The 22,147-nt window shown below is 47.7% G+C and overlaps 1 protein-coding gene across 1 annotated transcript in view; it reads left to right on the top strand.

The window, feature by feature from the left end:
• The window catches only part of LOC140719136 (beta-1,3-N-acetylglucosaminyltransferase lunatic fringe-like), a 52,969-nt gene extending 33,002 nt beyond the window's left edge, over positions 1-19,967 (top strand). Inside the window, exons 2-8 of the mRNA XM_073033537.1 lie at positions 402-450; positions 2,383-2,485; positions 4,382-4,535; positions 10,249-10,334; positions 12,133-12,298; positions 13,335-13,420; positions 18,756-19,967. Coding sequence (XP_072889638.1) covers positions 402-450; positions 2,383-2,485; positions 4,382-4,535; positions 10,249-10,334; positions 12,133-12,298; positions 13,335-13,420; positions 18,756-18,807 — 696 coding nt within the window. The 3' untranslated portion in view covers positions 18,808-19,967. The remainder of the gene's footprint in view (positions 1-401; positions 451-2,382; positions 2,486-4,381; positions 4,536-10,248; positions 10,335-12,132; positions 12,299-13,334; positions 13,421-18,755) is intronic.
• The last annotated feature ends 2,180 nt before the right edge of the window (positions 19,968-22,147 follow it).

Genomic DNA, 22,147 nt, shown 5'->3' with positions numbered 1-22,147 from the left:
TTTACTTTTTTAGGTAATCTTTTTTTTTTCCGTCTCCGTGAAGTTTCAGATTTGACCAGAAGGATTTTTCCCTTTTTTTTGTAATTATATCCTCAAATGGACTGCCCAGTCTTTTTTTTTGTTTTAGGTTAGTTTAGTGGTTTTTTTATTCACGTAATAGAAATTTTGAGTCTTTTTTATGAATTGTTAAGAGGAGTTGTGGTTCCTTTTATATATTAGCTCAATATTGTACTATACATGATTTTGACAGTGTAAACTCCTTTCTTTGTATTCTTATTGAAATATGCAATTGATATAACTTCTCTGATTTGTATTTATCCTTATTTTTTTAAATCAATAAAAAAAAGATTGAAAATGAAATGAGATTGCCTTCTAACAGTTCTTCTTTCCTTCTTTACCAGACGTATATCTTCACTGATGGTGATGACGAGGAGCTGAAGATCAGGACAGGTGCGACTAACTCTTTACTTGATAGGTGATTAGTGTCTGAGCCGGTTAGATTGGTTTATTATTGTCAAGTAACCTTAGTAAACTACAGAAAGCATCCTACCTGGATCCATCACAACTTGATATGTCAACAGCTCTGTATGTGGCCTCCTCCCCCCTCACCAGGCCTCATTGATCGCCCGCCAGCTTGTTCTCCTTCCCCTCCTCCCACCACCTTATTCTCGCTCCTTTTCCCTTCCTTTCCAGCCCTGATGAAGAGTCTCTGCCCAAAACGTTCACTGTTTATTCTGCTCTGTAGGTGCTGCCTGACTCGCTGAGTTTTGTGTGTTGCTCTGGATTTCCAGCATCTGCAGGATCTCTTGTGTTTAAGAAATTGCAGGGAGTTGTGGACGCAGCTCAGCACATCAAGGAAACCAGCCTCCCCTCCATGGACTCTGTCTACACTTCCCACCGCCTCAGTAAAGCAGCCAGCACAATCAAAGACCCCACCCAACCCAGGCATTCTCTCTTCTCCCCCTCCCATCTGGCATAAGATTAAAAAAAGCCTGAAAGCACATCCCACCAGCGTCTAACCTGCAGTTATAAGAATATTAAATTGTTCCCTTGTGTGATATATATTTATTTATTTAGCGATCCTGCGCGGAATCAGCCCTTCTGGCCTTTCAAGTCAGCAACCCCGATTAACTCTCACCTAATCATTGGGCAATTTACAATGCCCAGTTACCCCACCTGGCACATCCTCGGCCTGTGGCAGGAAGCCAGGGCACCGGGGAAAGCCCACGCATTCCACGGGGAGGTCTGACAGGACGGTGCCGGAATTGAACTCTGAACTCCGGAAGATCCCGAGCTGTAATCGCTATGCTACCGTGGCGCCCAACCCCCCTCTACATCGCTGTGATCCTGCACGCTATGGTTTGCCTGCACCACACCGTCGCTGCAGCCGTTACACTTTATTCTGCATTCTGTTATTATTCTACCTCAACACACTGTGTAACGATCTGATCTGTATGAACAATGTACAAGACAGTCTCCGTATGTTCTATTACACAATAATAAACCAATTCCAATTCAAAATGGCACGCTGGCCTTCATTGGGTTTAGGAGTTGGGCAGCTATGTTGCTGTTTATATATGACATCGGTGAGATCCCACTTTGGGTATCGTGTACAGATTTGGTCATCCTAATGTAGCAGCGATGTTATTAAACTGGAAAAAGTGCAGAAAAGATTTGCCTGAACTTGGGGCCTGAGTTACAAGGAGGGTTATGAGGTTGCCGAGGCTAGGACTTCACTCCCTGGAAGGCAGGAGACCACGGGTACCTATGGGATGTATATAGGGTCGTGAGCAGCTTGGACAGGGAGAGGGAGTACACACTGTCTTTCCCAAGGAGGGTGTGCTGAAAGCAAGAGGGAATAGGTTTTGCAAGAGACTCTGCAGATGCCGGAAATCTGGAGCAACACACGCAAAATGCTGGAGGAGCTCAGCAGGTCAGGCAGCATCTGTGGAAAGGAATAAACAGTCGAAGTTTCAGGCTGAGACCCTTCAGTGGGACTGGCAAAGGTGGGGGGGGGGCAAGGAGCCAAAATATGAACACATATGTAGGGTCAGGGGTGAGAGATTTAAAAGCGACATTGGGGCAACAGTTCACGCAGAGGGTGCTACGTATTAGGAATGAGCTGCCAGAAATGGTGGTTGAGAGGAACACATCAGTGACATTTAAGAGGCAACTAGAAAAATATATGAAAAGGAGAAATTCTGAGGGCCAGGGGCTAAATGTGAGCAGAAGGGGCCTGATTGCTGGGCTGTACAGTTGGCACAGACAAGTTGGGCTGAAGGGCCTGTTCTGTGCTCGTTGACTCTGTGTCTAAGAAATTTCAGTTACCATTCTCTCTCTCTCTCTGGCCATGTCTAACTTCTAACCTCTAACCTCTCACAGGTCACCGGGTCATCAATACCAATTGCTCTTCTGCCCACAGCCACCAAGCCTTGTCATGCAAGATGGCGGCAGAGTTCGATGTGTTTGTGGCATCACGCCTGAGGTAGGTTACTGGGGCGGTGCGTGGCAGAGGTAACAACGCAGTGTAGGCGAGCAGGGAGTGTCGGGGCTGGGGCAGCGAAGACAGTGGCTAGTTGTTGCACACCCTTCATAGAGCCATCGAGCTCCGTAAGGCACAGAAAGATTTCTGTTTCGGGCTCCATATCTACCTCACCAAGGGATCGAGCCTGTACAACACTGCAGGGCAGAAAATTGCAAAGATTCACTGCTCGCTCTCGGAGTTAGAGCATCCAAGGAAAGATGTGCTGGTACCGGAGAGGGTTCAGATGAGGTTCATGTATGAGGAACATTTGATGGCTCTAGTCCTGTACTCGCTGGAGTTTTGATGAATGAGGAGGGATCTCACAGAAACCTGTAGAAATGCCTAGAGAGCGAGTAGATGTGGGGAGGATGTTTCATATAATGGGCAAATCTAGGACCAGCAGGCAGAGCCTCATATTAGAGTGAGATCCCTTTAGAAAAGAGAGGAGGAATTTCTTTAGCCAGAGGGTGGTGAATCTGTGGAATTCATTGCCACAGAAGGCTGTGGAGGCCAAGTTGTTGTGTGTATTTAAAGCAGAGGTTGATAGGTTCATGATTTATAAGGGCATCAAAGGTGATGGGGAGAAGGCAGGAGAATGGGTTGAGAGGGAGAATCCCAATGGAGTTCATCAGTCCTGAATCCACTTACTTCCATTCTGTCCAAGGATTATTTTTCCTTGTACTGAGATACAGTGATAAGCATTGTATTCTTGCAGTCCATACAGACCATTCTCTATGTGCTCTCACACACACTCCACCACTCTCTGGCACACTCCACACTATTTGCACACTTGCTGACCTCACCCCTCACCCCTCCACAAACGGCCAGCCACCCATTGATTTCCCCTTCCCCATCGGGACCGGCGTCCGCACTCTGCCCTGGTACTGGCTTCACCGGGGTCCTTTGCTCCGAGCAGCTCATTGGACCCTCTGTCAGGGTGAGGGAGAGTCACACTACACCTAGGCCTTTCTCCCTGAGCCTGACTTCCATCCGCTTCCTCCCCCCACACCCTCTCGCAGCTCTGAAGTCCACCGTCCAGGCTCTGAGTGACCGCTGGTGTTGGCAGCCCACTCTTCAAAAGCCAAAGCTCAAAGTAAACATTATCAAACTACACACACGTCACCGTACGCTACCCCGAGATTCATTTTCTTGCAGGTATGCAAGAAACACAATACGATCGATGAAAGGCCGCAGCCGACAGGGCAGACAAACAATGATTTCATTGAATTGACAGGATCTCATTGAAATAGTGGGACAGAACTGAGGGGCTGAGTGGCCAGTTCCCACTCTGCTTCCTCTCATGCACTTGTGGGTGGTAGTTAGTGGCGTGTAGGTGGATCATTGCTGTATGAAGCGCCATCCAGTGGTGGAAGGTAGCAAGTACATGGGGAATGTCAACACCAAAGTTGAGTAAATTAATTATCCAAGTACATATATGTCACCCTGAGATTCATTATCTTGTGGGCATTTACAGTAAACCCAAAGAAACATAATCAAATCAATGAAAGGCCGCACCCTACAGGATGGACAAACAAGCAATGTGCTAAATATAACAAAGAAAATAATAATGATTATAATATTAAATATCAAGAACATGAGATGAAGAACCCTTGAAAGGGAGTCCATTGGTTGTGGGAACAGTTCAATGTTGAGGCAAGTGAAGATATTCACTGTGGTTCAGGTGCCCGATGGTTGATGGGTTGTAACTGTTCCTGAACCTGGTGGTATGGGCCCTGAGGCTCCTGTACCTCCTTCCTGATAGCAGTGCTCTGTTGCAGGTGTGCTCAGTGGTGGGGAAGGCTTTACTTCTGATGGCCCCCTTACCCCCGCCCCTCTTCTCTCTGCCCCTCTCTCCAGGTGGTTCTGCCACGTCGACGATGATAACTATGTCAACGTCCGCGCTCTGCTCGAGCTCCTGTCCAGCTTCCCCCCGACGCAGGACGTCTACGTGGGAAAGCCCAGCCTGGACCGGCCAATTGAGGCATCTGAGAAGCTGCCCAACAATAAAACGGTGAGCGGCTCCGGATTTCCCAGCGACAGGAATCCCGCTGGAATTTAAATTTCACTCGGCGCGGTACGGTGTGTAGCGTTTAGTGCAGTAATTTTATAGCACCAGTGATCACCGATTAGGTTTGATCCCTGCCATGGTCTGTAAAGAGTTTGTAGATCCTCCCTGTGACTGTGTGGGTTTTTTCCAGGTGCAAAGGAAAGACGTGTCAGTAAGGATTAATTTGTTTCCGGCGTGCTTTGTTGGCAACAGAAGTGTGGCACCCAGCGCAATCCTCACCGACTTGATGTGAGGCTAAAACGCACGTAGCACCTTGATGGACATGTGACAAATAAAGCCAATCTTAAAAAAGTTACTAATTGCAGGGAGTGTAAAGAGAAAATTGACGAGGACGTTGCCTGCACTTGAGGACCTGAGTTACAAGAAAAGATTAAGACTTCATTCCCTGGAGCGTAGGAGAATAAGGAGAGAGTTATTGAGTCATCAAGCAGGACAACACAGAAATCTAGTGTTGTCTGTCTAGTCTGTGCAAAACTGCTATTCTGCCTAGTCCCATCAAGCCACACCCAGACCATAGCCCTCCATACCTCTCCTCCCAGCCATGTACCTATCCAAACTTGTCTTAAATGTTGCAATCATCCACCACCTCCACTGGCAGCTCCTTGCACACTCACCACCCTCTGAGTGAAGAAGTTCTCCATAAATATTTCCCCTGTCAGCCTTACCTCTGACCTCTCATTCTAGTCTCACCCAACCTCATGGAAAAAGCCTACGTGCATTTACCCATCTGGACCCTTCATAGATTTGGCACAAAATGATGATAATGACCCCTCATGATTTCATATACTGCTATCAAATCTCCCCTCATTCTCCTACACTCTGGGGAATAAAGTTGTAACCTATTCAACCTTTCCATATAACTCAAGTCCTCACACCCAACAGCATCCTTGTAAATCTTCTCTGTACTCTTTCTACCTTCCCTATAGGTAGGTGACCAAAACTGCAGACAATACTTCAAATTTGGCTTTACTAACATCTTGTACAATTTCATCATGGCATCCCAACTGCTGTACTCAATACTTCGATTTAGGAAGGGCAATAGAAGTATCCAAATCAATGAGGGGTAGAGATGGGGTGAATCCATTAGGGCTTTTTCCCCTCAGGGTGAGTGAGACAAGAGCAAAAGGTCATAGGTTAAGTGTGAAAGGTGAAATATTTAAGGGGAATCTGAGGAAGAACTTCTGCTCTCAGAGGGTGGGTCAAGCTGCCAGGAGAAGTGACGGTTCATTCTATTGTTTAAGAGAAGTTTGGATGGGCACGTGGTTGAGGAGCGGTTTGAAAGCTGCAGGTAGATGGGACTAGGCAGAAGACCAGATCATTATGGACTGGATGACTGAAGGGCTTGTTTCTGTGCTGTAGTGTTCTATGACTCTAAGGAATAAAGTTGAGGAAGTTGTGGACTGGCACGCCATTCCAGCTCCTGGCACATCTTGTTCCCGGAACCACAAGACACAAGGTGCGGAATTAGGCGGAATGGAGTCCGCTCTGCCATTCCATCATGGCTGATTTATTATCCCACACAACTCTATTCTCCTGCTTTCTCCCCAAAACCTTTAATACCCTGACTAACCAAGAAACTAGCAACCACTGCCTTAGGTACACTCAATGACTCGGCCTCCACAGCCATTTGTGGCAATGAATTCCACAGATTCACCACCTTCTGGCTGAAGAAATTCCTTCTCGTCTATTCTTTGGCTGTGCTTTCCGGTCCTACTAGACTCCCCTACTATAGGAGACATCCTCTCCACATCCATACTATCTAGGCCTTTCAATATTTGATAGGCTTCAATGAAATTCCCCCTCATTCTTCTAAACTCCAGTGAGTACAGAAACGCTCCTCAAACATTAACATTAACGTTCCTTTCATTCCCAGAATTATTCTCCTGAACCTCCTTTGGACCTTTTCGAAGGCCAGCACATCTTTTCTCAGATAAGGGACCAAAAACAGCTCACAATACTGCAAGCACGGTCTGACCAATGCTTTATAAAGCTCAGCATTACATCCTTGCTTTCATATTCTCGTCCTCTTGAAATAAATGCCAACATTGCATTTGCCTTCCTCACAACGGACATAACCTGCAAGTTAACCTTTAGGGAATCCTGCACAAGGACTCCCAAGTCCCCTTTGCACCTCTGACTTTTGAATTTTCTACCTATTTGGAAAACAGTGACCCTACAGGAGCCAAAGCATAAAGCCCTGACTTCAGCCAACACACACTAGCTCTCCGGGTCATTGACGCATGCAAGCCTATGATAAGGTGTGTGCTTCTCTTGGAGGAGGATCGAGGTAGAGTGAAAAACTTAATTCTGCATCATGGCTTGGTGTCGTCAGCGTGTCATGGAGGCCGAATCCTCTAAAGAGAGGTAGATAATTGTTGTTGCATTATGTATTTATTTAGAGATACTGCCCAGTAATAGGCCCTTCTGGCCCAATGAGCCCACGTCACTCATGCCACCATTGCCTCATTAGTCCTTGGAATGTGGGCGGAAACCAGACCATCCAGAAAAACCCTCACAGTCACGGGAGAGCGTACAAACTTCTTACAGACAGCGATGGAGTTGAACCCGGGTCGCTGGCGCTGTAATACCATTACTGTCACATGCACCCAGATACAGTGAAAACTCTCTCTTGCATACCGTTCACACACATCCCTGCTTTCACTAGTCGAGGCACTGAGTTCGAGTCAGGAGGTAATGTTGCAACTTTACAAAACTCCGGCTGGACCACATCTGGAGTATTCAGTACATTTCTGGTTGCCTCATCATAGGAAGGACGTTGAGGCTTTGGAGAGGGTGCAGAAGAGATTTACCAGGGCACTGCCTGGTTTGGAGGGCACACGCTATCACAGGAGGCTGGATAAACTTGGATTGTCTTGCCGCAGCATTGGAGGCTGAGGGGAGATCTGAAAGAAGTTTACAAGTTTATGAGAATTATAAATAGAGGAGACGGAGAGTATCTGTTTCCCTGGGTTGAAATGTCTAATACCAGGGGGCATGCATTGAAGGTGACAGGGTAGGTTCAAGGGGGATGTGAGGGGTAAGTTTTTTACTCAGAGAGTGGTGGATGTCTGATATGGTAGTGGAGGCTAAAACATCCGAGGCTTTTAAGAGAAGTTTGGATAGAAGCATGGATGTGAGGAAGATGGAGGGATACGGACATTTGATTTGCATTTTAGTTGGTTCAGTACAACACTGTGGGCTGAAGGGCCTGTTCCAGTGCTGTTCTGTGTTCCACATTCGTTTCACAGTGCATCGAGGTAGAACAAAGCAGAATCCACGGCAGGTCCACTAGACTCAAAAACAGTTACTTTCCCCAAGCAGTAAGGCTGATCAACACCTCCACCCACTAACCCACCCCTCCACACCCCCAACCACCACTACTTCATCATTTCCTGTCAGCGTCACCTTATGTGCAGACACTCCTGGGCCTAGCGTTACTTTATCAATCAGTGTATGTGAGTTATCTTATCCATTTTTTACTGTGTTTTTAAAAATTATTGTTCCTTATCTTATTGTGTTTTTTGTACTCTGATCTGATCTGGAGTAACAATTACTTTGTTCTCCTTAACACCGGTGTACTGGAAATGACATTAAACAATCTTCAATCTTGACAATAACATTGCAGAATAAAGTGTACAGCTACAGAGAAAGTGCAGTGCGGGTAAATGATAAGGTGCAAAATCATCAATCAAGGTAGTCTGTGAAACCCCTCTTTGAAATCCAAGCTCTTTATGATGGTGTGTGTCAGAACCACAGGTTGCCATTTGTGTAGGAACGTTATCTTGGTTTTTTCAGGTACCGGGACGATAGTAATCTTCTTAAAGTAGGTGGGATCTGGGAACTGAGGGATAAGGTGATGAGACCTGGGGTTGGTCAGCCATGATCTCATTGAATTAGTGGGACAGAACTGAGGGGCCGAGTGGCCGCTCCCTGCTCCTTTTTCTCTCTCTCGTGTTAGTTGGTGATGGGTTGGTGTTGCCATACTTGGATGCAGCTCCATCTAGTGGCGGAAGTGTGTAGGTGCAGGTAACAAGGCTATGAGGAAAGAGCAGAGTTCAGGGTAAATTTATTAACAAGGTACAAAAGTGTCACCATATACAACCCTGAGATTCATTTTATCAACAAGGTACATATATGTCATCATATACAACCTTGAGATTCATTTTATCAACAAGGTACATATATGTCACCATATACAACACAGCATGCCCGCTACTCAGTAACACCAACCCATACATCTCTGGAATGTGGGAAGAAACCCACACAGTCATGGGGAGAATGTACAAACTCCTTATGGACTGCAGCGGGAATTGAACACCGATTGCTGGTGCTATAAAACGTTTTGCCAGCTGCTACTCTATCATATTGCCCTGTGGCCCACGTGAGCAATGAGGAATATGAGGAGCATGCCAGTGGTCAGTACACCCAAGACACAGTAGCAGGAAGCGAAAGAAAAAGTAAAAGACATCAACAGCTTCTGCATAAATAACAGGAGGTCTCAGACGTACCGGTGGGAATCGATAAATTGGTACACACATAGAAAAAACATTGCTTTATTACATTTATTGGGATACAATGCAGAATAAGCCCTTCTGGCCCTTTGAACTGCATTGCCCAGCAACCCCGATTTAACCTTACTCTAATCACACGACAATTTACAATGACAATTTAAGCTACTGACTAGTACGCCTTTGGACTGTGGGAGGAAACCAGAGCACCGGAGGAAACTCGTGCATTCCACAGGGAGGATGTACAGAGAACATCGGAATGGGACTCTGATCTCCGATGCCCTGAGCTGTAATAGTGTCGCACTAAGCACGGTGCTACCTTGTCACCCTGAGCACACTGTCCACACAGATCATTTCATCACAACAAGGGGAAGACAACAACAGCTTGCAGAATAACTTGTTACAGTAACGGAGAAAGTGCAGAGCAGGCAGACAAGATGACAGGACCATGGCAAGGTTAATTGTGAGGTCAAGAGTTATGAGGAGAGATCAGAGAAGAGGGGTCTGTTTTCCCTGGGGATCAGAGAAGAGGGGTCTGTTTTCCCTGGGGATCAGAGAAGAGGGGTCTATTTTCCCTGGGGATCAGAGAAGAGGGGTATGTTTTCCCTGGGGATCAGAGAAGCGGGGTCTGTTTTCCCTGGGGATCAGAGAAGCGGGGTCTGTTTTCCCTGGGGATCAGAGAAGAGGGGTCTGTTTTCCCTGGGGATCAGAGAAGCGGGGTCTGTTTTCCCTGGGGATCAGAGAAGACGGGTCTGTTTTCCCTGGGGATCAGAGAAGAGGGGTCTGTTTTCCCTGGGGATCAGAGAAGAGGGGTATGTTTTCCCTGGGGATCAGAGAAGAGGGGTCTATTTTCCCTGGAGAGATCAGAGATGTGGGATCTGTTTTCCCTGGGGATAAGAAAAGAGGGGTCTGTTTTCCCTGGGGATCAGAGAAGAGGGGTCTGTTTTCTCTGGGGATCAGAGAAGAGGGGTCTATTTTCCCTGGAGAGATCAGAGATGTGGGATCTGTTTTCCCTGGGGATCAGAGAAGAGGGGTCTATTTTCCCTGGGGATCAGAGAAGAGGGGTCTGTTTTCCCTGGGGATCAGAGAAGAGGGGTCTGTTTTCTCTGGAGCGAGGAGGATAAGAATGTTTGGTCTTGTTTTTACAGAAATCGGTGCGCTTTTGGTTTGCCACGGGAGGTGCTGGGTTCTGTATCAGCCGTGGCTTGGCACTGAAGATGATGCCCTGGGCCAGGTAGGTGTTCGCCATCACCAGAAGTCTTGACGAAACATTCATCCAGTGATGCCCCTGCACCAAACTTTGTTGACTGAGACCTTTACATCAGTTTCCTGTTGACCCTGGTGTGAAGTTTTTTGTGATCCTTGCCCATCATTGGATAAACATGATTAGTTGCACACAAAATACTGGAGGAACTCAGCAGGTCAGGCAGTGTCGATCGAAGTGAATAAACAGTTTCGGGCTGAGACTCTTCATCAGGACACATGCTGGATTTCCAGCAAATATGGAACCTCTTCTGTTTAAGATAAAGATTGGCTTTATTTGTCTCATTCTTATCAAATTATCAAAACGTACATTGAAACAAACCTCTTCTCACCTGCTTATTACTTCCCCCTGGGTCCCCTCCTCCTTCCCTTTCTCCTATTGTCCACTCTCCTCTCCTATCAGATTCTTTCTCCTCCAGCCCTTGACTTTTCCCACCCACTTGGCTTCTTCTATTGGCTTCCAGCGAGCCTCCTTCCCCTCCCCCCACCTTTTTATTCGGGCATCTTCCCCTTTCCTTCTCAGTCCTGCCGAAGGGTCTCGGCCAGAAACGTCGACTGTACTCTTTCCACAGATGCTGCCTGACCTGCTGAGTTCCTCCAGCATTCTGTGTGTGTTGTAGTGAAATGTGTTGCTCGTGCCAACGGCCAGCACAGTCTGAGGATGTGCTGGGTGCAGCCCCGAAGCATTGCCACCCTTTGGGTGCCTCTGCGTGGTTGGGAAGTGAGAGGAAACCGGAGCACCCAGCGAAACCTGATGTGGTTACTGAGGAAAAGCACCAACTCCTCACAGACAGCGGCAGAGCCTGAGCACTAATCGCTGGCTCTGTCAAAGAATCAAGAAGATAAAGATGAAAAGGTTGTGGTTAACTTGCAGTCAGACTGGAGTTAAGATACGCTGTAGCCTATGAAACAGGCAGATTCAAATGGTGTGATACCTTCTGCAGAAATACCAAGAAGCTTCTAGAAAAAATGCAGGATCAGCTATATTTCAATTACTGGTAAATTCACTGAACAATTATAGGTAATATGTAAAATGCAAGACAAACGAAAATTCTACATCCACATCCAACACCCTCTGTAACTTCCCTGCTCAACTGTTTTATAAATTAGTTATTAAAATTGAACCATGATTAGGTTCAGGTTAAATCGGGGGTTGCTGGATGGTGCAACTTGAAGGTCTGGAGGCTCTATTCCGCTCTATCACGATCAATCAATCAATCAATCAATCAATCGATCTATAAATGATGTTGTTATTGTCCCTGCCTCAGCCACTTTCCCCAGCAACACTGGTGACAGAAATGCCATTCAGATAGCCCGAGGTTAGCCACACCCGGGAGGGGACAGGAAACGTGGCTAACCCCTGTGGAATAACCGTCAAAGAGAGAGAGAATCAAACAGGCCTTCCGATCCCTGTTTCCATGGAGCGGCACGGTTAGGGTAACGCTATTACAGCCCCAGCGATTGGGGTTCCAATCCGACCACAGTTAGACATTCTCCCTGTGCCCACATGGGTTACTTCTGAGTGCTCCAGTTTCCCCCCACAGTCTGAGGACATGAGGGCTAGTAGGTTCATTGGTCACATGGGTGTAATTGGTTGGCATGGACTCATTAGGCTGGAAGGGCCTGTTATCGTGCTGTGTCTATGTAAATAAAAGTAAATTATCTGATTCACCAGCACTTGGTCCATAACCTTAACTTCTGAACTGAAAAGTAAATTTAAAGAAGTGTTATTGAAGGTGCACATTTAACTACTTCCCTTTTCCGACCAGCAACGGGCATTTTATGAACACGGCAGAGCGAATCCGTCTCCCTGACGACTGCACCATCGGTTACATCATCGAGGCCATCCTGGGCGTGAGCCTGATTCGAAGTCCACTTTTCCATTCGCACCTGGAGAACTTGCAGCTGGTTTCCCGAGCCCAGGTTCAATCCCAGGTGTGTAACCCTGGTCCCCTGAGTCGATATGACCAGGCAACACTCTGCCCAGCACAGCGTGACTTCCATAGAGGGCGGTGGAATTGGAATTGGTTTATTATTGTCAAAGGTACCGAGATACAGTGAAAAGCTTGTCTTGTATGTTGTCCATAAGATCAGATCATCACATGGTGAATTGAGGTAGAACAAGGTAAAACAATAACTACGTGGAACAGCTACAGAGACAGTGCAGAGCAGATAAACCATAAAGTGCAAGATCAAGATGAGGCAGATGGTGACTCCATTTGTCAGACTAGGGACATATGGGACTTGTGAACAGTGGGATGGATCGTGGATGGGGAAAAGTTGAAGATAGGTCTAGAGGACATTGGGATGGGCCGTGAGAACAGTGAGATTGATCGTGGTTGGGAAAGAGGTAAAACTGGATTTAGAGCAGGGGTTCCCAATCTTTTTTATGTGATGGACCGATACCATTGAGCAAGAGCTCCATGGAACCCAAGTTGGGAACCGCTGATTTGGAGGATGGGGCTTCTGAACAGTGAGATGGATTATGTTTGCAGAAGAGGCGAAGTCGATTCTGGAGGACATTGGGTGTGGGGTTGGTAAACAGTGGGATGGATTGTGGTTATGAAAGAAGCAAAGTTGGATCTAGAGGATATTGGGTATGGGGCTTGTGAACAGTGGAATGGATCATAGTTGAGGAAAAGTTGAAGTTGCTTCTAGAGGACACTGGGAATGGGGCTTGTGAACAGTGGAGGGATCGTGGTTATGGAAGAGGTGAAGCTGGATCCAGAGGACACTGGGAATGGGACTTGTGAGAGTGGGATGGATTGTGGTTGGGAAATTGTGGCTGACGACATTGAAAATGGGTTGAGATTGTGGTTGATTGGACTAGATGACTGTACTGAGTTTGCTTAGATAGTCAATGAGAGGTTTGTTTTAGTTACTTAAATCATGAAATCATTCACATCTCAGGAAGTGAGCGCAGAACAAACTAACAGGAAACAGATTTTTAAATTAATATGTTTCCTTCTAGGTCACTTTAAGTTACGGAACCTTTGAGAACAAAAGAAATATCATTGAGATGAAGGGATCATTTTCTGTTGATGAGGACCCGTCCAGGTGAGTTCACTTGAATCTGCTGTGTCCTTGGAGGAATTGGATTGACTAAGATTGGCGCTCGGATTGCAGCTGTCTGTTCTGTACAGTGTGACCGTCATCCCAACCCCAATGGATGTTACCACTCTGCCGCCGCTCAGCGGTCTTAGTGGAGGCAGAGGCGCTGCCTCACCTCACCCGCAGCTGAAGCTGAAATGCCAAGATAAGGCCATCCTCAGGGTGGAGGAGCAACCCCTCATATTCCACCCGGGTAGCCCCCCAACTTGATGGCATGAACGTCGATTTTTCTAAATTGGTTATTTTCCCCCTCTCCCCTTCCCTCTTCTTTCATTCCTGCCTGACTCCACTCTAACCTCTCCTCTTCTCTTCACCTGCCTATCACCTGGTCCCCTCCTCACTCCCTTTGTCCCGTAGTCCACTCTCCTTTGCTATCAGATTCCTTCTTCTTTAGCCCTTTACATTTTCCACCAAACACCTCCCAGCTTCTTACTTGACCGCAGGACACTGGCTTCACCTATGACCTTCCAGTTTTTACTTCTCTCCTCCTCCTCCAACTACTTATTCTGGTTTCTTCCCCTGTCCTGATGAGGTGTCTCAACCTGAAGCATCGATTGTTCCTTTCCATGAATGCTGCCTGGCCTTCTGAGTTCCTACAGGGTTTTATGGCTGAAGCCCCATTGGTTCCATCTCTCCAGAGAAAGGAGAGAGCACTGGGGTCACTGGGCCGGTCGGAGAGATGTGGGGTCACTGGTCCGGTCGGAGAGATGTGGGGTCACTGGGCCGGTCGGAGAGATGTGGGGACACTGGGCCGGTCGGAGAGATGTGGGGACACTGGGCCGGTCGGAGAGATGTGGGGTCACTGGGCCGGTCAGAGAGATGTGGGGTCACTGGGCCGGTCGGAGAGATGTGGGGTCACTGGGCCGGTCGGAGAGATGTGGGGACACTGGGCCGGTCGGAGAGATGTGGGGACACTGGGCCGGTCGGAGAGATGTGGGGTCACTGGGCCGGTGGGAGAGATTTGGGGACACTGGGCCGGTCGGAGAGATGTGGGGACACTGGGCTGGTCGGAGAGATGTGGGGACACTGGGCCGGTCGGAGAGATTTGGGGTCACTGGGCTGGTCGGAGAGATTTGGGGTCACTGGGCCGGTCGGAGAGATTTGGGGACACTGGGCCGGTCGGAGAGATTTGGGGACACTGGGCCGGTCGGAGAGATGTGGGGACATTGGGCCGATCGGAGAGATGTGGGGACACTGGGCTGGTCAGGCAGAATCTGTCGAGAGGGGAGCAGAGACAGCATCTCAGATGGAAAATCAGACGAGGCCTTTAGACCTGCAACAATGACTCTGTTCTTCTCTCTGCAGGAGCTGATTGGCCTGCTGAGTGTTTCCAACATTTTCTGGCTTTGACAAATCTGCAATTTTTTTCTGATTTTTGTTATGTCCCTCTCACGGTCTGTTCCCTCTCCCCTCTGTAAAATTAGCCACGTGAGACACTATGGTCCATGTCACATTGGCATCACCCCATTTGTCTGTTCCGCTCCTTTGCTCACTGACTCTCCATTCAGTAATGCCTCAAATCCCACCATAATCTACCCCACTTGCGCAGTCTTCTTCACCCCTCCTTCCAGAATATCTCTGCTCCTTCTTTTTCTGCTTCCTTATCTCATCACCGGCAGTGCTAGCATTTTCTATCCATCCTTCTTTGCCCCTGAATTGGGACAGCAGTGAAGAGTCTGTGGTGGGTCTGGAGTCACATGCAGGCTGGGTGACGGATTCCCTTCCTTGCTGGACCTTCTCGCCCACCCAAGGTCATTCGCCATAGATATTTACATGTTGGATTCTAAGGTCTTAATCCAAGATTTTTTCGGAAGTCAGGAAAGAGGCATAAAATGTGCTTCATAATTGTTTTATTAAGCTTTGATAGAACAAAAAGGATCAGAAACACGGAGAAGCAGTGGCTAGTGACTAAGAACAAAGAACAGAGACGAGACTGAAAGATTTCGGGGCCATGTATTCAGCTCTTCTTATACCATAGAAAGGATATATACAGATAAGAGTTAACCAATCAGATAGTCCCTATTCAAATGACATGGTACCAGAAAACTCTGCAGAGCATTCCAGAATGATACAAAGAACTGTAACCACTAGGGGACGCACTGAAGCAATGCATATAAATACTGTGACCACTAGGACATGTACTAATGAGTTACTGTATATCTAAATAGGTAGTTATATAAGATACAAGCAGACAGTTAATGGTTAAATTGCAGATAAAATAACAATTAAACACACTAATCCAACAACGTGTTAGGACTTTTCTGTGGTGTGTTGGTCAGGGCATGACATGCAACAAAAACAGCAACATTCAACAATTATAAAAAAATCATATAAAAACAAAGTTAGAAGTTGAAGTTCAAATGTAGAATAAAATGTGTATAAATACTTCAATACCAGTATGCACTTACAATGTAAACAGCATTATAAGAAGTGGATTAAAGTGTTTACAGTGCAGTGAATGAGGTAATAGAGTGGGGTGGGGTCTAACTAAAATGATTGATCAGATTAACTGCCTGGGGAAGAAACTTCTAAAATGGTTTGAAGATTTTGTTTTGATAGCCCTATAGCACTTTTGGAAGAGAGCTTTAGGAAAGGCAGTTTGCAGAGTGGGTAGTGCCCACAATGATTCTTCCTGCTTGCTTCTTTGTCCTGGACACATATAGAGCATTGGCCTTCATCAACCGTGGGATTGAGTTCAAGAGCCGAAAGGTAATGTTACACCTATATAGGACCCTGGTTAGACCCCACTTGGAGTACTGTTCTCAGTTCTGGTTTCCTCACAACATGAAGGATGTGGGAACTATAGAAAGTGTGCAGAGGAGATTTACAAGGATGTTGCCTGGATCGTGGAGCATGCCTGATGAGAATAGGTTGAGTGAACTTGGCCTTTTCTCCTTGGAGTGACGGAGGATGAGAGGTGACCTGATAGACGTGTATAAGATGATGAGAGGTATTGATTGTGTGGATAGTCAAAGGCTTTTTCCCAGGGCTGAAATGGCTAGCACCAGAGGGCACAGTTTTAAGGTGCTTGGAAGTAGGTACGTGGGAGATGTCGGGGTAAATTTTTTACACAGAGGGTGGTGAGTGCGTGGAATGGGCTGCCAATGACGGACATGGAGGCGGATACGACAAGGTCTTTTAAGAGATTCCTGGATAGGTAAATGGAGCTTAGAAAAATAGAGGGATATTGGTAACTCTAGGTAATCTCTAAAGTAAGTACGTGTTCGGCAGGGCATTGTGGACCGAAGGGCCTGTATTGTGCTGTAGGTTTTCTATATTCTAAATCCTGCAGTGATGGTAGACTGTAGCCGATGACCTTTTCTGTTGAACTGACAGTCTTCTTTCAGTAAGATGGCAGTGCACTTGGTCGCTATGGCTGCTCTGGGTCTAACAAAGGGTGCAAATGTTTGTCTTAAATGTTTTTCTTGCAATGGCAAGACCCTGTTGGATATTGGTGATACGAAAGTCTACTTCATTGATGAGACTGTTGGTGGGGGAGCTGTGTGGCTTCAGTTGTTGCGCAGACCAGGCTTTCATGCCTCAGTGCTGCCTGTCACAGCCACCCGGGGGAGGAGGTGCTGGAGGTGGTGTGGGAGTGAACAGAGGCTTGACGGGTGCACCGGAATCCATGCTGAGTTTGAGGGCTGCCCCTGAATTCTGGTTCTCCTGTTAGGGCTGCACTCCAGTGTCCACTCCCTGGAAGACAAGCTGCATTGCCTTTGTCTGCTGCTGATCAAAAGGTGAAATGAGGAACTGCTGCGTACTTGTTCTTGCAGAAACGTGGCTCCAAGGCAACATCCCACTCGCTATCCCTGCCATTCAGGGATTTGTGCGAATATAATTTTTGTGACTGTGTGCTCCGTGTGAGAGCTCTGTGTTTTGCACCTTAGCCCCGGAGAATCACTGTTTTGTTTAGCTGTATAGATGTGTATGGGCGACTAACAATTGAACTTGATCTTGATATACAGCAGGGTTCAATGAAATTGTGGAGCCACGGTAGTGTAGCAGTTAGCGTGATGCTATTGCAGCTTAGGGTGTTGGTCTAGAGAGTTCAGTCTGATGTCATCTATGAGGAGTCCGTACATCCTCCCTGTGTGCACGTGGGTTTTCTCCGGATTCCTCCCACAGTCCAGAGACATACAGGTTGGCAGGTTAGTTGGTTGTAAATTGTCCTGTGGTTAGGTCAGGATTAAATCGGGGGTTGCTGGGGACTGCAGCTCGAAGGGCTGGAAGGGCCTATTCTGCCCTGGATCTCAATACCAAACAAATAACTTCTTTATTCGCATGAAGCTCACAGAATTACCAGATACATGTTAATAATAAATGGAGTGAAAAGCGGAGAACAGCAGAATTGTGCAAAGGTTGAAATACAGAACTGCGGTGGTGTAAAAAGGAATGCTGGAGTGACATTAATGGAATAACTGAGAGAGGCAGAGTTGAAAACAAGATGGCACCACTGGGGAGTGGTGAAGCAAAGAAATGTAATATTCCAGAGGTAGAGCTGCTTCTCACAGCACCAGTGAGCCAGGGCCAATCCTCAAGTTCAGGTTGAATTATGATTTAACCGTACACAAAGAGCATTCCTCCGGGGCCAAGGTGCAAAACACATTACCCGCAGCACACAGCACAAGTAACACATATGGTTACAATTTCAGATTAAAAAAACAGTCACAAAGAGAGGGGTAAAAAAAGTAATAATATAACCCAGGTCCCTGAGTGTCATGGCCAGATTGATGGTAAATTGTCCTGGTCTAAATTGTCTCTTCCACCGAACGAACACTGGAGGGTAGCACTGAGCAAACACTGGAGAGCAGCATTCCTGTGAGGGTGGAATTTGCACTTTTCCCTGTGGTTTTGTGGTTTTCTCCAGCAGCCTTGGTTTCCTCTCACATTCCATTGATGCACAGATTGGTGGTTTAATGGCCCAGTGTAGATTGCACACAGTTTAAGTGGCTGATGAATCAGTATCAGGTTTAATATCACTGTCATATGCAGTGAGATATATCGTTGGGGTGGCCCTGTAGCGTTCCGGTTAGCGTTACAGAGCCAGTGATCGGGGTTCAATTCCCGCCATTGTAAGGAGTTTGTACGTTCTCCCCCTGACTGCATGGGTTTCTTCCGGGTGCTCCAGTTTCCTCCCGCAGTCCAAAGGCGTGTGAGTCAGTCAGTTAATTGGCCACATGGGTGTAACTGGGCAGCACAGGCTTGTTGGACCAGAAGAGCCTGTCACCGTGCTGTATCTGTAAATAAAACCAATAAAATATCACTTTGTCTTTTACAGGTTCAAGTCGATTCACTGTCTACTGTACCCAGAAACACCTTGGTGTCCCTAGACCTCCGGCATGTCTCAGGGTTAAAGGTTACTGGAGGCTAGAGTCACAGTTGCCAACTCTGCACTTTCTTTGCACTTTGGGTCACTGACGTTTGCGACCAATGGTGTGAAATAAAAGAAAGAGGAACAAAGGAAAAATAAACACTCAACCAGAACTATGCTGGAATGAAAAATAGTCACACCATGACTTCGCCAACTTGGCATACAAAGGAGTGGACCTCAGCTACACACAAAGACAATGAGAAAATGCCAATGAGTTCCTTGACTGGGAAATATTTTGAAAGAAGATTTATTTTTAAATAATGATAGATTTTTGTATATTTTTGCATAACTGGATAGAGCCCTGGCCTGCTTCTCTGCACACACAAAAGGCGATTCGGGATAATGATTGTGTACATCAGTGAGACCTGATTTAGATTGGGAGACTGCTTTGCTGAGCACTTTTGTTCCATCTGCAATAGACACGATTTCCCTGTGGCTAACCTTTTTAATTCCAGTCCCCATTCCCATTCCTAAATGTCAGTCTAAGGCCTCCTCCACTGACACAGTGAGGCGACTTGCAGGGTGGAGAAGCAGTGCCTCATGTTCTATCTCGGTAGCCTCCACTTTGATGACATGAGCATCAATTTCTCTAACTTGGTCATTTCTCTTCTCTCCAATTATCTCTATTTAATTTCCCCACTCTGGCTCCCATCTTAACCCCTCTCTTCTACTCACTTGCCAACTACCTCCATCTGATTCCCCTCCAAATTCCCTTTCACCCACGGTCCACACTCCTTTCCTATCAGGTTCCTTCTTCAGCTCTTTATATTTTCCACCTCTCAACTCCCAGATTATCACTTTATCCCCCAATCCGGAAACCAACCATTTTGTCTTACCTATCACCTGCCATCTTGGACTCCTTCTCACCCGTCTTCTTATTCTGGTTTTCTCCCGCCTGCTTTCCAGTCCTGATGACAGGTCTTGGCCCAATACATCAACAGTTTATTCCCCTCCATAGATGCTGCCTGACCTGCTGAGTTCTTGTATTTTGTTGACGATGCAGGAGAGCCTAGTGTGCCGGCTCACTGAGAGATGCTCTGCACAGTAAAAAGCTTGCTGACTGTAAATTTCTGACAGCTGTGGCTTTCTGGAAATATATTTTTGGAAACAAGAAGCTAACATGGCAACACTGTTGGTATTGTTCTCTCTGTCCGGGGTGTGATTGTTTGCCTGATGCCTGGACTAGGAGTGTTTGCTCTCTGTCTGTCTGGGGAATTAGTGTTTTCTCTCTGTCACTCTGTCTGGGATGTGAGTGTTTGCCTTCGCTGTCCGTCTGTCTGTATGTCTCTATGTTGGGGTTGTTAGTGTTTGCCTTCGCTGTCGGTCTGTCAGTCTGTATCTCTCCCTCGGGACTGTGCATTTTTCTCTCTCTCTGTCTCTCCTCTCTCACTGGACTGTGAGTGTGTGCTCTGTCTGTTGGGGTGTGAATGTCTGCTCTCTCTGTCGGGGTGTGAGTGTGTGCTCTCTCTGTCGGGGTGTGAGTGTGTGCTCTCTCTGTCGGGGTGTGAGTGTGTGCTCTCGCTGTCGGGGTGTGAATGTCTGTTCTCTCTGTCGGGGTGTGATTGTGTGCTCTCTCTGTCGGGGTGTGAGTGTGTGCTCTCTCTGTCGGGGTGTGAATGTCTGCTCTCTCTGTCGGTGTGTGAGTGTGTGCTCTCACTCTCTGTCGGGGTGTGAGTGTGTGCTCTCTCTGTCGGGGTGTGAGTGTGTGCTCTCTCTGTCGGGGTGTGAATGTCTGCTCTCTCTGTCGGGGTGTGAGTGTCTGCTCTGTCTGTCGGGGTGTGAGTGTGTGCTCTGTCTGTCGGGGTGTGAGTGTGTGCTCTCGCTGTCGGGGTGTGAATGTCTGCTCTCTCTGTCGGGGTGTGAGTGTGTGCTCTCGCTGTCGGGGTGTGAGTGTCTGCTCTCTCTGTCGGGGTGTGAGTGTGTGCTCTATCTGTCGGGGTGTGAGTGTGTGCTCTCGCTGTCGGGGTGTGAATGACTGCTCTCTCTGTCGGGGTGTGATTGTGTGCTCTCTCTGTCGGGGTGTGAGTGTGTGCTCTCTCTGTCGGGGTGTGAGTGTGTGCTCTGTATGTCGGGGTGTGAATGTCTGCTCGCACTGTCGGGGTGTGAATGTCTGCTCTCTCTGTCGGGGTGTGACTGTGTGCTCTCTCGGTCGGGGTGTGAGTGTGTGCTCTCTCTCACTCTCTGTCGGGGTGTGAGTGTGTGCTCTCTCCGTCTGTGTGCGAGTGTGTGCTCTCTCTGTCGGGGAATGAGTGTGTGCTCTCTCTGTCGGGAAATTAGTGTGTGCTCTCTCTGTCGGGGTGTGAGTGGGTGCTCTCTCCCTCTGTCGAGCGGTGAGTGTGTGCTCTCTCTCTCTCTCTGTCGGTGTGTGAGTGTGTGCTCTCTCTGTCGGGGTGTGAGTGTGTGCTCTCGCTGTCGGGGTGTGAATGTCTGCTCTCTCTGTCGGGGTGTGAATGTCTGCTCTCTCTGTCGGGGTGTGAGTGTGTGCTCTATCTGTCGGGGTGTGAATGTGTGCTCTCTCTGTCGGGGTGTGAATGTCTGCTCTCTCTGTCGGTGTGTGAGTGTGTGCTCTCACTCTCTGTCGAGGTGTGAGTGTGTGCTCTCTCTCTCTGTCAGGGAGTGAGTGTGTGCTCTCTCTGTCGGGGAATGAGTGTGTGCTCTCTCTGTCGGGGTGTGAGTGTGTGCTCTCACTCTCTGTCGGGTTTGAGTGTGTGCTCTCTGTCGGGTTTGAGTGTGTGCTCTCTGTCGGCGTGTGAGTGTGCTCTCACTCTCTGTCGGGGTGTGAGTGTGTGCTCTCTCTTTCGGTGTGAGAGTGTGTGCTCTCGCTGTCGGGGTGTGAATGTCTGCTCTCTCTGTCGGGGTGTGACTGTGCTCTCTCTGTCGGGGTGTGAATGTCTGCTCTCTCTGATGGGGTGTGAATTTCTGCTCTCTCTGTCGGGGTGTGAGTGTGTGCTCTCTCTGTCGGGGTGTGAATGTCTGCTCTCTCTGTCGGGGTGTGAGTGCGTGAAATCTCTGTCGGGGTGTGAGTGTGTGCTCTCTCTGTCGGGGTGTGAGTGCGTGCTCTCTCTGTGTCGGGGTGTGAGTGCGTGCTCTCTCTGTCGAGGTGTGAGTGTGTGCTCTCTCTGTCGGGGAGTGAGTGTGTGCTCTCTGTCGGAGTGTGAGTGTGTGCCTACTGTCGGCGTGTGAGTGTGTGCTCTCTCTCTCTGTCGGGGTGTGAATGTCGGCTCTCTCTGTCGAGGTTTGAGTGTGTGCTCTCACTCTCTGTCGGGGTGTGAGTGTGTGCTCTCTCTCTCTGTCGGGGT

The sequence above is a fragment of the Hemitrygon akajei genome, chromosome 31 (assembly GCF_048418815.1).
Source record: "Hemitrygon akajei chromosome 31, sHemAka1.3, whole genome shotgun sequence".
Classification (NCBI taxonomy): domain Eukaryota; kingdom Metazoa; phylum Chordata; class Chondrichthyes; order Myliobatiformes; family Dasyatidae; genus Hemitrygon; species Hemitrygon akajei.
This window is presented reverse-complemented; position numbering and strand designations above follow the sequence as displayed.